This window comes from Panulirus ornatus, chromosome 61 (genome assembly GCF_036320965.1).
Source record: "Panulirus ornatus isolate Po-2019 chromosome 61, ASM3632096v1, whole genome shotgun sequence".
In the NCBI taxonomy this organism is placed as follows: Eukaryota; Metazoa; Arthropoda; class Malacostraca; order Decapoda; family Palinuridae; genus Panulirus; species Panulirus ornatus.
Genome location: NC_092284.1, coordinates 2,334,520 through 2,347,799, shown reverse-complemented (window position 1 = coordinate 2,347,799; position 13,280 = coordinate 2,334,520). Strand labels below are relative to the sequence as shown.

Here is a 13,280-nt window from a genome sequence, read left to right as displayed (position 1 = left end):
TTGAGAATGATTCCTAAGAATACAGATACTGTAAAGTAAGACATTATCCCCAAAATGTTACACCCTTAAGTGTTACAAAGAATAATTGTAACAGATGCACAGGTCAAAATTAACAAAACATCCCACTGAGTAAAATGGCTACTGAGCAAAAGCTAAGGTGTTCAGCTGTTTCTGGACAAATTCTTCAAAGGTCCATCCTGAGATGATAACATTGGCATTCCTGGACCACCATATGCATAAGTTCAGAATGTCCCCCCTACTCCTGACAGTCATGACGTGCGAGATCATGAGCCAATTTGGGTAAGCATCATGTAGATTACACTGCACCATCTACTTATACATAATACTGTGCTTTATTTTCTATTCAGTTACTTGTATTACAAACATACCTCTACTGTACTGTATGTTTCTTGATAATCATGCCTATGTGTGAAAATTAAAAAAAAATATCTTCCCCCTAAAAAACTAATCTCCCTTTACCTCAGTGTATCTTACTGAAATATGTGTTCACTAAACAAAAATCTCTCTCCCTGGGAAACTGACCTCCCTTTACCCCACTGTAACCTATTGGAATCTGCTTTCACTAAAGACTGTAAATGGAGGTCAGTCATTCTGCATCTGGCAACTTCCTTTTCATAGTAAATAAGATATGCCTTTATAAATCTGACACTTATCAGATTCATTAGTATATATGTAAGAGATACCAGCAAACCAAAACAAATGTTTTGTCACCAACTTCTAAATTTTGTTTTTCTTTCTGCCTTTTCCATATTCAACATAAAAACTATAATACATATCTTTAACCTGATTTTGACTAATACAATTTTCAAATGTATTACAAACATTTCATTTAAACGAGCAACATAAAATAAAGTATAATCATCCTGTCAACTTTCCTTTATTTTAATATTTCCATATTTTAATCTGTATAACTGGTAATACATTCCAATAACTTCTTCCCTAATCTAATGCACTTAATCAATATTCAAAGATATCTATCCATAGATTCTACCATGAAATGGGTATCATACCATGATAGATGAAAGTTTGTATTCCTTTAACAGTCCATATTGTTTCACGCAGAAGATTCTTGCCCTTCAATTACCTAATTATACGGCATAAACAGATACTGCATTTGATTCTGTATGGATATTTGAGTAAACTGAACATCCATGGCAACTATGATCCACTGACCTATTCATGGTATAATCATAATGAGTATAACCTCTCTACTTTTCCATTTTCTTTTAACAATCAAATGTCCTCACTTACTTGGGGTGGAGCCAGTGTGTAAAGTTTCTTAGAATAATCGCACATGACATCAACTTATGTTTAACAGACTATCATAAATAAAGGCTTCTAAAAAAAATACAAGTGCTTGTTAATTTTTGCCTTTGTTCACCAAATTTGTCACACAAGACTAATGTCTCCATTTACAACACAATCACACAAAAATATATCTCCCCTACCAAAAAATCAAATAACAGCCTTCTGGTACTCTCATCTGAAATACCTCTGGCTTACAACAATTTACTCATTGAATCTGTTCATCTTTCTTCTGGTGAACTTTTTTTTTTTTTTTTTTTTTGTCTTAGATCTACCTAAAATTCCATGACTACTGAAGAATTCTCTTATGAGTAAACTAACAAGAGTTACAAACAAGCAATGGATATCAACATAAGCAGCTGCTAATTCTCAATACGAACAGCATGCAAAGTATCTTGAACAACCTTTATTCTTCCTTTCAAACTACCTCCAGTCAGACACAAATACAGCAAGATAACTAATTTAGCCTCAAACAAAATAACCACATGAAAATATACATTATAGGTAAACTGACAATATAAGTCAAATGATCTTAAATAGTAATACCATAAATACCCTCTGAAGATAACAAAACAGCCACCTAAACATGTATGAAAATGTCAATATTCTCGGAAAAATTAGTGTAACAAAGTGAATCTGGACTCTTAAAATATTTGTCACATTCAAATGCATTCATTTTGCATACTAGGCTCAAACACTGATGATTCCAGCTTAATCAATGATGATTCCATCTTTATTCCCCTTCACAGTTCACCCCTAAAATGTCTGTACACAGATATTCGTTCATTCTCTGGTAATGTCTAACAACATTCCATAACCTCATTTAATATGCAAAATATCTCAATAAATTGTATGGTTTGCCTCTGAAATCTTTCGCTAACAAGATTAGTCATAAATCTGCTTCACCTACCTATTACTTGTACGTACTAGAAAGATCCATACCTATGCTATCCTGTATTGACATAACAGCCATATCACACTGGAGGCAGCACTTCTCAACCAATCAGAAAAGTCAATCTACATTGGGTCTAGTTAACACTTGGATGGATGTCCATTTGGGAACAATGCACACTTTTAGCATATGCGGCGAGCATTAAGCAACAGCCATTGACTAATGACAAAATTTTGTCATAAGTCCTCAAGAAGTTCCTTTCATTCTGCACCTCTTGTTTATATGCAAAGGATAATCATTTCCATTGATCTCATTTCTAACTTCATTGCAGTCCAAAAACTGCTTCACATTCATATATAAAAGCTGGAACAAGCATTCCAGTATTTCTCTGAGCATGCCTTTTTATGTAGGCTACACTTATCATTCTCCCATTTACTAGGGTTTCCTCAGTACCTCAGTTCTTTGTAGTACTGATCAGCTTTTAACTATTGCTGTCCTATTTCTGCTCCTCTTATTAGCTAAATATTTCAATAAATTTTGCCTAATTCTAACTGCTTTTCCCAAATAAAGTGGGGTAGCATCAACAACAAATGAACAATGGCCTCACTTGCACACATGCACTCTTTAAGCAATTATATATAACGAACATAAGCCAGTGCTTATTATCTGCAACAAAGTCCTAAAGGCACTGTTTACCTCAACTGTCACATGACTTGGTTCAGTCCAACGAACTGATACTTCAAAGCTTCCTGTACTTCATCTTTCTTTCTCTTCTTCAGCCTTCACCTCCCCCTAATCCCTTTATTTCAAGATCCTCTCAATCAGGCTTCTTCACTCGTCCTCACCTTGTGTACAAACCATTTCAAGACACTCTGGTTAGCTCCGCCAATCAGAATGTGTTTACTGCCATATTCAAATGTCATTCCTTACAAGATCAAATTGCCTCATTATATATTGTCCTCATGTATGGCATTCCCATGTCCACCTTGCTCCTTTCCTTTAAATTCCAGGTCCAATACTCATATCAATACAGCATTGCTGGGGTTACTAGACACCAAAACATACAAATCTTTGTCATGATACACTAAATATCTATATTTGTTCCCATTTTCTGGGTATTCACCACCATGAAACACTCCACTGTGCATATAACTCTCTTTGACTTTGACTTTACTTACGCTCATCCTAATGCTGCCATTAAACAATCTTTACCTGATCAATTACTATTCCATCTAACTCTGTATATGACGCATCTAATGAAACTGCATCAATTATTTAAGTAACACTAAAACACCCAGCAATCTGTTTCCACTGTAATTCATCCATGCCCTACATCCTCCCAATCAAGACTCCCATCCCATAAGAAAAAACTACTGCAGTCTAACTTACCTTTCTTGTTCATAACACACACACACACACACACACACATACATATTCAATTTACTGCCCATGAACTTAAACGTACCCCAGGAGACAGGATAAAAGACTACTACCATGTATCATTTGCATGTTTGTGAAAGGTGACTAAGAGGAGAGAAAGGGGGAGCTGGAAATCTTTCCTTCCTGTATCACTTTTCAGCAGTAGTAACAGAGCAAGGAGTAATGAGATGATTTTTTCCATTATGGCTAAGTCATCTGTTCTTGACACTACCTCACTCAGTGGGAAATAGCAAGCGTGTATGAAAGAAATAGAAACAAACAAGTTTGACATTCAATTTCATCATATGCTTTTCCAAATTCCTTAAATACACAACATATGTATTTTCCATTTTCATATTTTCAAATCTTCAACTTTCTCTATAATCTGTACATGCACAATCATCTACTTGAATACTGCATTCACTATATGTGCACTAGACTCATGGTAAGTAAATCAAGCTCATTTTCAAAAGAAATGTTCACTAAAAGTGTTCCAGCTTCATTATAAGTGCACCATGCTTGCAGTAAGTGCTTCACCTTCACTACAAAAAAAAAAAACAAAAAAAAAACACAAGTCTTGCTGAAATTATACTGTATTCACTATGGTGCACTATGTCACCTGCAAGTGCCTCATAATCAATAAATGCTGCATGCTTCCTATATGTGAACTTTGTTAAAAAGTTACATATTCAATTTAACAACATATTAAGAGTCACAGTGTCATTCACTATAAAAGCTTTGTAACTGTCATAAATGTTTCAGATTTGCTGTTAAGCCATAATAATCTTTCTAAAAGGCAAGAATATCTGAAAAGTTGAGGTCTTTTCAATGCAAGTTTTAGTGGGAACAAGCATTTTTGTTTCTATGCTGAAGATATCAGTTTTATTTCATAAACCAATTATAAGAAATATTTTCGAAGTTAAGATGCTATTATATTGAACAGAAGCCAATGTACATTTTGAAATGCTAGGCATAGGTCGAGTATGTGTATGAGTGAGCTAAAAGTCAGTATGTATTTGCTCCATCCTATGTAAATGGGTAAAAAAGATTTGCTCCATCCTATGTAAATGGGTAAAAAAGATAATGTTTACAGAGAAAAGCTGCTTTCTCTACCCCTCTGAGCACTACAAAGCCTTGTATCAACAAGTCTGCAAGTTACCACCTCATTTATAAAGCTTTTTGATGCACCAGCTTCTTTTTTGTCATAAAAAAATCTTTATCAAAGAGATTATCCTCTGGATAATTATATTCCTCATTGCTTTGGGGCAATCATCAGTACCACTCATTTTCATCTAGACTTAGCAAACTACTGTAATATTCTCTGTGTCATGGCTGAAGGGCAACAGACAAACTCCAGTGTAAATGCTGTATTAGAGAGTCTTGGGTATCTTTCGCTCCTACCAGAGATCAGCTTTAATTAAACTGTTGGCATGAAACCATGGATTGCAGATCTACATGAGGTCACCTTTGCCAAGCACTTGAAAATCCATTAGAGGCCCTGTTAAAGGGTTACAACTTTCCTGTTTTGGATATATTCATAGTTCCTTAAGAATACCATTGGACCACATTTGTAGACATTTTATATCCTTTTCTACAGAATATAACCCTTCAACACTGGATGTTTACTGCAAAACTAAAAAAACTAATCCAAACACCCAGAAATCCTGTAAGCAATTTGCTGCTCAGAATGCATCAGTCTTGACCTTGACTACACACCTTTTTCACCCACCATGAATCCAGTAGCACTGTCAGCACCTATGCACCTATCACCACATTTGCCACAAAACAATATTTCCTTTGTAGTACAAATACTGAACAAAAAAAAAAAAAAAAGACTTAAAAGTCTGCTGAAAATGCATCTAACATGCTACACAACTGTAACTATGTATTCTGTAGTCCATTATGAAATTACACCATCCTAAGTAAAGTGCACCATGCTGGACTATGCAAGGTACAGTATCATTTCATGAGCATCATGTTTACTAGAATAGCAGAATATTTGCTATGAGCATTGTTTGTTCGCTCTACTCTATTTAACCTTAGTCATCTTTGGTGAAACAAAACTCAGTACATAGGTAGTATTCTTTCTTGTTTATCCCCAAAGATGATGTTAACTATATAAATTCTTAATTTTCTTTACAAGGACTCCAAGTTCACTGAATGTTCAATGTATGCCATGAGTGCCCCATATCCCCTGCAAGGAATAAATGATCTAGTGTTATATGATATATGAAAGTAACATCAGACTATTACCTTTGACTGGACTCCCTAAAGCTAAGCTAAACTATCAAAAATTACCGCCAACTCAGACCTTGACCACTAGCTTCCCTACACTTAAACTCCCATAGAGTCAGATTATAACAATGATTTCTGGCATTCTCAACCTTTAATGGCAGCAAACCTATGAACTATTACCCACCATCTTCATTAACATAATTTTTTCACTTTCATTTTAATCTCCCATTCCAATAAGCCAATCAATGTCACTGGTTAAGTCACTCAATTCATTACAGCTGATGCTGTCTAATAGAACCATGAAATTGTCTGGATTTTCCTTTGCTGTTGCGACATCATGACACTACCATATTGCTTTTTTCCAACATCAATCAAGTATAATAATAAAAAAATATATTCACGTGACCACCTATGTCGCTCCAAGTTTTATCATGTATCTGTTGACGGTTTACAGTCTGGTGTGTCATGAGAATTATTTCATTTCCTTTGCTCTGAAGGAAAATGGCATAAAAATTATGGCTACAAACAAACAAGTTGCATCATGAGGAAACAAATGCCATTCCAGCAACTAAGTTCTTAACCATCTACCTTCTGACCTCAGATTCAAAAAAGCCTTTCTTTGCCTTAAAGTCAAATATAAATTTTTTCCAAGAACTCGTGGAAACCAAATAATTACATTTGCATAAAAAGACAATGCCCATGTCAAAAATCAAGGCATGCTCATGTTTATCTCTTCTAATAAACCAATATTCATTTTACCTGAATTCATATCAAAGGTGTCTTTTCTGCATGCCAAAAGTTATTCACTGACCAAAAGACCACCATTCATGCAAATTCAATTACATGCTCTCCACACTTTGCAACACACACCTCAGAGTTTGGATACATTTAATGAAAATGTTACTAAGGCACTTAAACCTATAACTATGATGCCTGAAGAAATATATAAAGCAATGTTCTCCCTAAACTTAAAATTCCTTTTTGAGTTTATGTGAAACAGGACCCACGAAGTTTTGCAAATATTAGATGCCAATGTAAGTGCAATCAAAAAGGTGAACAGAGTCACCCACCTTTTCTTACTTCAAATTAATTCTAAAACTAATTTTCTTCTGCATAAAACCCATACCTGAACCTACACTTGCTCAAAATTTCTGCTCCATGCCTAAAAGCTGTATCTCCCCTTAAAATGATCACGGCTGCCATTACAACAAATACAACAATTTCCTTCATAAAAGCTGAGATGACTGATACCTTATAAAGAGCTCATGAAAGAAACAGCAGTGTAAAGAAATAGCTCAGTCAATACATAAATTCTTCAACTTTATACGATTTATAACCATCTTGTGAGCAATTGCTGTTCAAACTAGAGAAAATTAATGTTATTTGTATCAGTCAAGGATTATAAAAAATAATATTTCAAATCGAGAGCATTTTAAAACAATCTTGACTTACACCAACACAATTCAAGTAATCCACAGAAAAACTGACAAATTGAGATGTGAATTATGTCTGTTATATGCAACTAAAAATGGTTGAGAAAATGGAAAAAAATAATAGTGTTGGGAAAGTAAAAAGTAAAAACTACATAATAAATCGTATCTGAGCACTGTAATGAATCGATATGCTACACATAACATATTGACTGCTTGCTGCGATTTCTTTGTTTCACCAACAGTATTATTCCAAGGCCCCCCTCTACTATGCATGGGCAATGCTGCATAACAATCTCAGAAAATTCTATTATAAGATCTGATTCTCTCTAGTCCCTTGAAATAATATGTTAGCACAACAGAGAAATTTAATCCATTTCCTGAGTAAGACAGCTAATACTACAGTCTAGCTTAGATAACATACACTACTTATAAATAACCAATATCAACATGTTTCATATATTTTCCTCAACTAGGCATGGATAATGAAAAAAAAAATGCCAAAACTAAATGTCTGTAATTCAATTACAGCTTCTGTGGCAACAAGAGACTAAAATCTAAACTTATTCACTATAACATCTGAGGATGACAAAATGAAATTCACAACACTGGCAAGCACCCAAATAGGAAAAGTTGCATTCATACATAACGAATAATCTAAATTCTATCAGCAGGCCCTTACTAGGTTAACTATTTAAAAGATCTGCTATAAAATACATGTGTTGGGGCCAAAACCAACTTAAAGTTTTAAGTAGTACAATAATGAAATGTGTTCAAATCAAATAAAACTCTAATGAGAATATGTTAATATTTTCAAGCATGAACTGATTTCACACTATCTAACATCTGGTGCACTGTAATTCCAATCTTGGGTGCTGATTGGCTGTGACTCTACTTAAAGAATTAACAAATTATCTTTGATGAACGCACTATAGTGTACGTTACATGTGAGGTCATCGAGGGAGGTGCGAGATGTTGCAGAGTGCAGAGTGGGTGTGGGGAGTGTGGTGGCCTTCACCAAGCGGCGTGGGGGGCCCTCCACACACTCGCGGTCAGGGGGGGCCGGCTCAGGGGGGGTCGTGGGAGGGGGATACACTTGTAGACCACCTGCGGGACCACCAACCACACACCACCCACGTTACTACCTCACCCACACACAGGATGCACAATTACCTTTCTCAAGGACCTTTTTTCAACCCACAAATATGTTTCCATTAAATGAGTTATACCCATGAAGGGTCAAAATCCACATGAAAGTAACCTGCTCTTTGACTTCTTAAGTGGTGACAAAGGGTTCTTGAAAATTTTTGTCATGTAAATACTCAAAACAAAACAGATAATTGTTGGTGGGTGTCCAAGACAAGGATAGAGGGAGGTAGAGCCCCACCCCAGGTTAACTAATCTGATGCTACACAGCCACCCTCAAGTCTGAATGAGGCAGGTATTCCTAAATAAATTTTTGGTAGCTCTAGACACAACATTCAGAGACAGCCTCAGGTCAAAGTGAGGATGGTTGAACCAATGACAAGTAGCTGGTAAGGTGCTGCCACCACAATGGGGATTCTACTGTCTCAGCTTCATCTCAGCCAGCCAGGGACTTCTAGCTGAGTGAATTAAGAGTGTGCTTGAGTGTGTGTGTGTCTTCACTCTGGGCTGCTACTATCTACAAGAAGATTCGACACTTATCGACTCACTGTGGCTCGTTCAGGCTACAAGTAATCTGTCCCTTCAAGTCACATGCACCAAACAAACCAAATGAGTCGAAGTGTTTGCCAATCTATGAGATATTTTCCTCTTGATTTTCTTTTGATAAACATAGCTTCTGATTGGCTATTTTGTCTGGTATTTCAACCTAAAAGATATAATTCACAATTTTGAATTTATATAGACAAACACTGAAATTCTATTGAATATTTCACATGTACTATACCAGCAATCTTATACAATATGTCTACCTGAGATTTAAAATGGATATTACAACTATCTTATATTAACCTGTGCTGTTTCTTTATACATCTTAAGATACTATTACAGTCATTAATATAAAAAACTAACTTCAATTCTTAGTATTACATACATAAAACAAAATATAAAAAACAAAAAATTTAATTTCCAGAATGCTTCATTTAAATATCCTCCCTCAAGTCTTTAATAACTACTTAATCTTAATATTATCACCAATAATAACAACAATCTTCATTTACACACACTTATTTCTCAAGCTTTTGTGAGGCATCATCAGGAACAGATGAACAACAGCCTCATTTGCACATATCCACTCTTTAGTCTCAGATCATTTCATGGTCTACCTTGACCCTGCTTTGCTCTACTGGCAACACATCACTCCTCCGTATACTACATTCACTGAATTCAATCTCCTAGGCCCAAACAACCCAAAGTCTCTTTCATCTTAGTGTGGTGAGTGCAAAATGATAGCATCTGCCACCAAAGCAAAATCTTGCCACAAGTATCTGTACTGTACATAGGCTGGTATTTCATCTCCTTGATCTTCCCCTACACTTGCTCCTTCCACTTTTTTTGACAAATATTTTTTTGCTCCTCCTTTCAAAGTGCCTGAATCATTTCATCAAACCCTTGGTAGCTTTCTCAAGTCATACTGCACTTTCACTCTTCTTTCTCACATTGTCATTCCCTACATGCCTAACCTAACTCACAACAGATAGTATCCTCAAGCATTTCATTTCTAACACATCCACCCTCTTCCCTTCTTCTAGATACAAGGAATAAAATGCATCCATACAGTACTGCTGGGGATACCATATCTTCAAATATAACAGTCTTTACCCTAACAGATAAACACCTCCAATTCCACTTATGCCTTTATGCACCCAGTACCTTAGCCCACCCTCTTCCTCCCTGACTTATTTTAGCCCCCAATAGTTCAATCTGCTGCCATGTCCTCTTCCATGTAACTAAAGCATTCCAATTCTTTTAGATTCATCCCATTTAAAGTTACACTCAAACCATCCTGTTTCATCTCCCTGCAGCACCTTACCACCCTACTTTAGCTCATATTGATAATCAACTGTGTGGCAGAAAGAAACCATCATTCATCAAGGAAGATGTGCAGAGAACATTATGTGCTATCCTGCCTTTTTGGCAAAATTCCTTTTGTAAGTACTCCCTGGTATCCTCTACTAATTCTCTCTCATAATCTCTAAGAACAGGTCTCTTTCCCATGCTCACTCATTCTCACAACTTCTTTCACACAGACATCAGTTACCACTTTCTTAAACTAAATCAAACTTCTAATAATTTCCTCCTTCATGGAAAAATCAGACATTCCACCTACATGAACAGCTAAAAAGTGGATTTACACAAAATATGCTTCTGTTCATTTGTTTCTTATGCCACATTACTAAAACAGGGAAGCAATTTGGGGATAAAACATAAAAAATACTTTTTCTTCATACTTAACTGCCTTTGTAGGGTGGCTTCAGGAAGAAATGAACTACGGCCTCATTTGCACACATCTAGTCTATAACTGTCATGTGTAATGTACTGGATCATCATCCACTGCTAAGTACCGAAAAATCATCATGTAATTTGCTGTTAATGCTTCATATGACCTGGTGTGACCCATTAATCCTTCAAGTGCCACTAAAATATGTATTCATGTTACTGGTAGGACGGAGGCTGTATATATGCACTCACAAATTTCTCACCTTTGTTTAAATAGGCCAGTGCTTTCCAGAGGTATATACAGACACCATGTCAAAAGCAATTATAATTGCCCTACAGAAAAGTTTGAAGCCCCCCATGTTACCCACAGACTGCCATGACAAGAATCCATCTGATGATAGCTCTGATAAAACAGAAACCATTTCCATACTTTTAAATTTCCCACCTGCATTTGAACAGACCAGTGTTATCTAACACCATATACAGGTGCCAGGTCATCTCAACTCTAACAAGTCTGTGGAAAAATTCTGAAACTTCTCAATTCCTGATGTCTAACTATGGCAGGATGAGGTTCTCAGCTTCCAACTGAAGGATGACATGGGTTACTAAGTACAATCAAGTTTAAAACTAGCAATGGCAGCCTAAGATTTTAACGTCTTACTTTGTGCAAAGGTTGAAACTTCTATGATGTGCTGTGTTCAAATGACTGAAGGTATTTGAATGACTCAACACACTTTTTCAATATCTTAAATTCTACTGATATTGCTCATCCAGGGAAAATGCGTTTCCCCCCAAACCAACATTAATGGGATACCAGCACACTGGTCCTTATATATCATACTATGATGATTCTTTCTCTCCAGTACATGCCTTTCACCCTTTTAAATCTTCAGGCCAAGACACACACAGATACCTCCACTCCATCTTTCCACCCCCTCTTCACATATAAATAGGTCCTTATAAGTATATAATCGAACTTACAGCCATTTGCTCTCTTCAACTTCTGAATTGCAGTTCCTCTTTAAAACTATTTCTTCTCTCATCCTCTCCATTTATAAAACATTTCAGCAAACTAGTCAGTTCTCTTAATCCAACTATGCTCAATGCATTTGTTGTACTCAGCCCTTTGATTTTCAGCACACACACCCTCCTCCTTACCTTTGCATTCAAGGCCCAACAACTAAATTCATAAAACATTGTTGAAGCGACTAAAACTCAAAACATAACCTATCTTTACCCTTATTGGCTATGATCTTTCCTCCAACATACTCCTTAATGCTCCCAGGACCTCAAGACCTCTCTTACACGATGTGACTCACTTCAACCTCCAAGGTTTCACCTGCTATCATTTCCACTCTTACGATACAGTAGCTTACAGAATCAAAGGGGCTAAAATTAGCCATAAGGCAGGACAGGGAACTAAGGTCCTAGGTGCACTGATGAGTATGTAGGAGATGCCAATGCCTGTTACAGCAACGAAGGATATGCTCGAAGGTATAGTACTTCTAACAATGTCGCTTGCATGCAAATCTTGGGCTCTGAATGCAGAGGAATGTAAAAAAGGTGGGCTTGTTGAAAACGAAATGCCTGAAGCCAATATGAGATGTACAATGGATTGACCATGTACAGAATGATGGTCAAAGAAAGAGGTGTAGTAAGCACAGACTGACAGAGCTGACCTGGTTGTTTTGAAATATTCATATATAGAAAGGATAACTAAAGAAAAGCTGACTAAGAAGATCTGTATCAGAAGTGAAAAGCAGGAAATTAAAAAGATGAAAGAATAGGGTGAAGGAGGTTTTGGGTTATCAGGGCCTGAACATTCAGGGGAGTGAAACGTGCAAGACAATAAATTTTCCGTTATTGTCTATCATTATCATAAACAGTATCATTATCAATATCATTATCATTCTTATATATCCCTAGGACCCTTCCTAAGGGGTTCCTACAGCTTAAAGGGTGCATTGTAATCAAAAGCAAGGAAAGCATGGACTCTTTCGGAGTGAGAAGTTCTTTGACAAGATTATAGTCTGATGATGCATCTTTGCCGGAGGTGACATTTTACACATAACGTAGCAGGTAAAGCCCAGTATTACCAATGAACTGGATCAACGTGGTATACTGGGAGTGATGCACTGCCAATGGGATAAACCACAGTATCTGCAGCAGTCAAGACAAATCATGGGACAAGGCTGTGGATGGTGGGATTTGGTTTCAGCACATTACAGTATAAATGACAGCTAATGAGTGGATTCGAACAAATAAGGCCATTTTTCATTAGTCCTTGAAGATACTTAGCTAATGCATAGAAATAACTGTGTATAATAAAATACTAATAATATTATTAATAATAATAATACTAATAATCACTAATCCACAAAATTAATATCACTAATCCACAAAATTAATATAATTATAATATACTTTAAGTAATAGAAATCCCTAACTATGCTTCTCCAGCTTAGTTCCTTCCTAAAGCCTGTAAAGTAAATTTTTACCAACAATTCCATTATGCAATCAAAACTTCCAGTATCACAACTACATTTAACATTGGT

General features: G+C 36.1%; 1 protein-coding gene across 1 annotated transcript in view; it reads right to left on the bottom strand.

The window, feature by feature from the left end:
* RhoGAPp190 (Rho GTPase-activating protein 190) overlaps positions 1–13,280 on the bottom strand; it is a 228,577-nt gene that overhangs the window by 104,455 nt on the left and 110,842 nt on the right. The window contains exon 22 of the mRNA XM_071696915.1: positions 8,248–8,409. Coding sequence (XP_071553016.1) covers positions 8,248–8,409 — 162 coding nt within the window. The remainder of the gene's footprint in view (positions 1–8,247; positions 8,410–13,280) is intronic.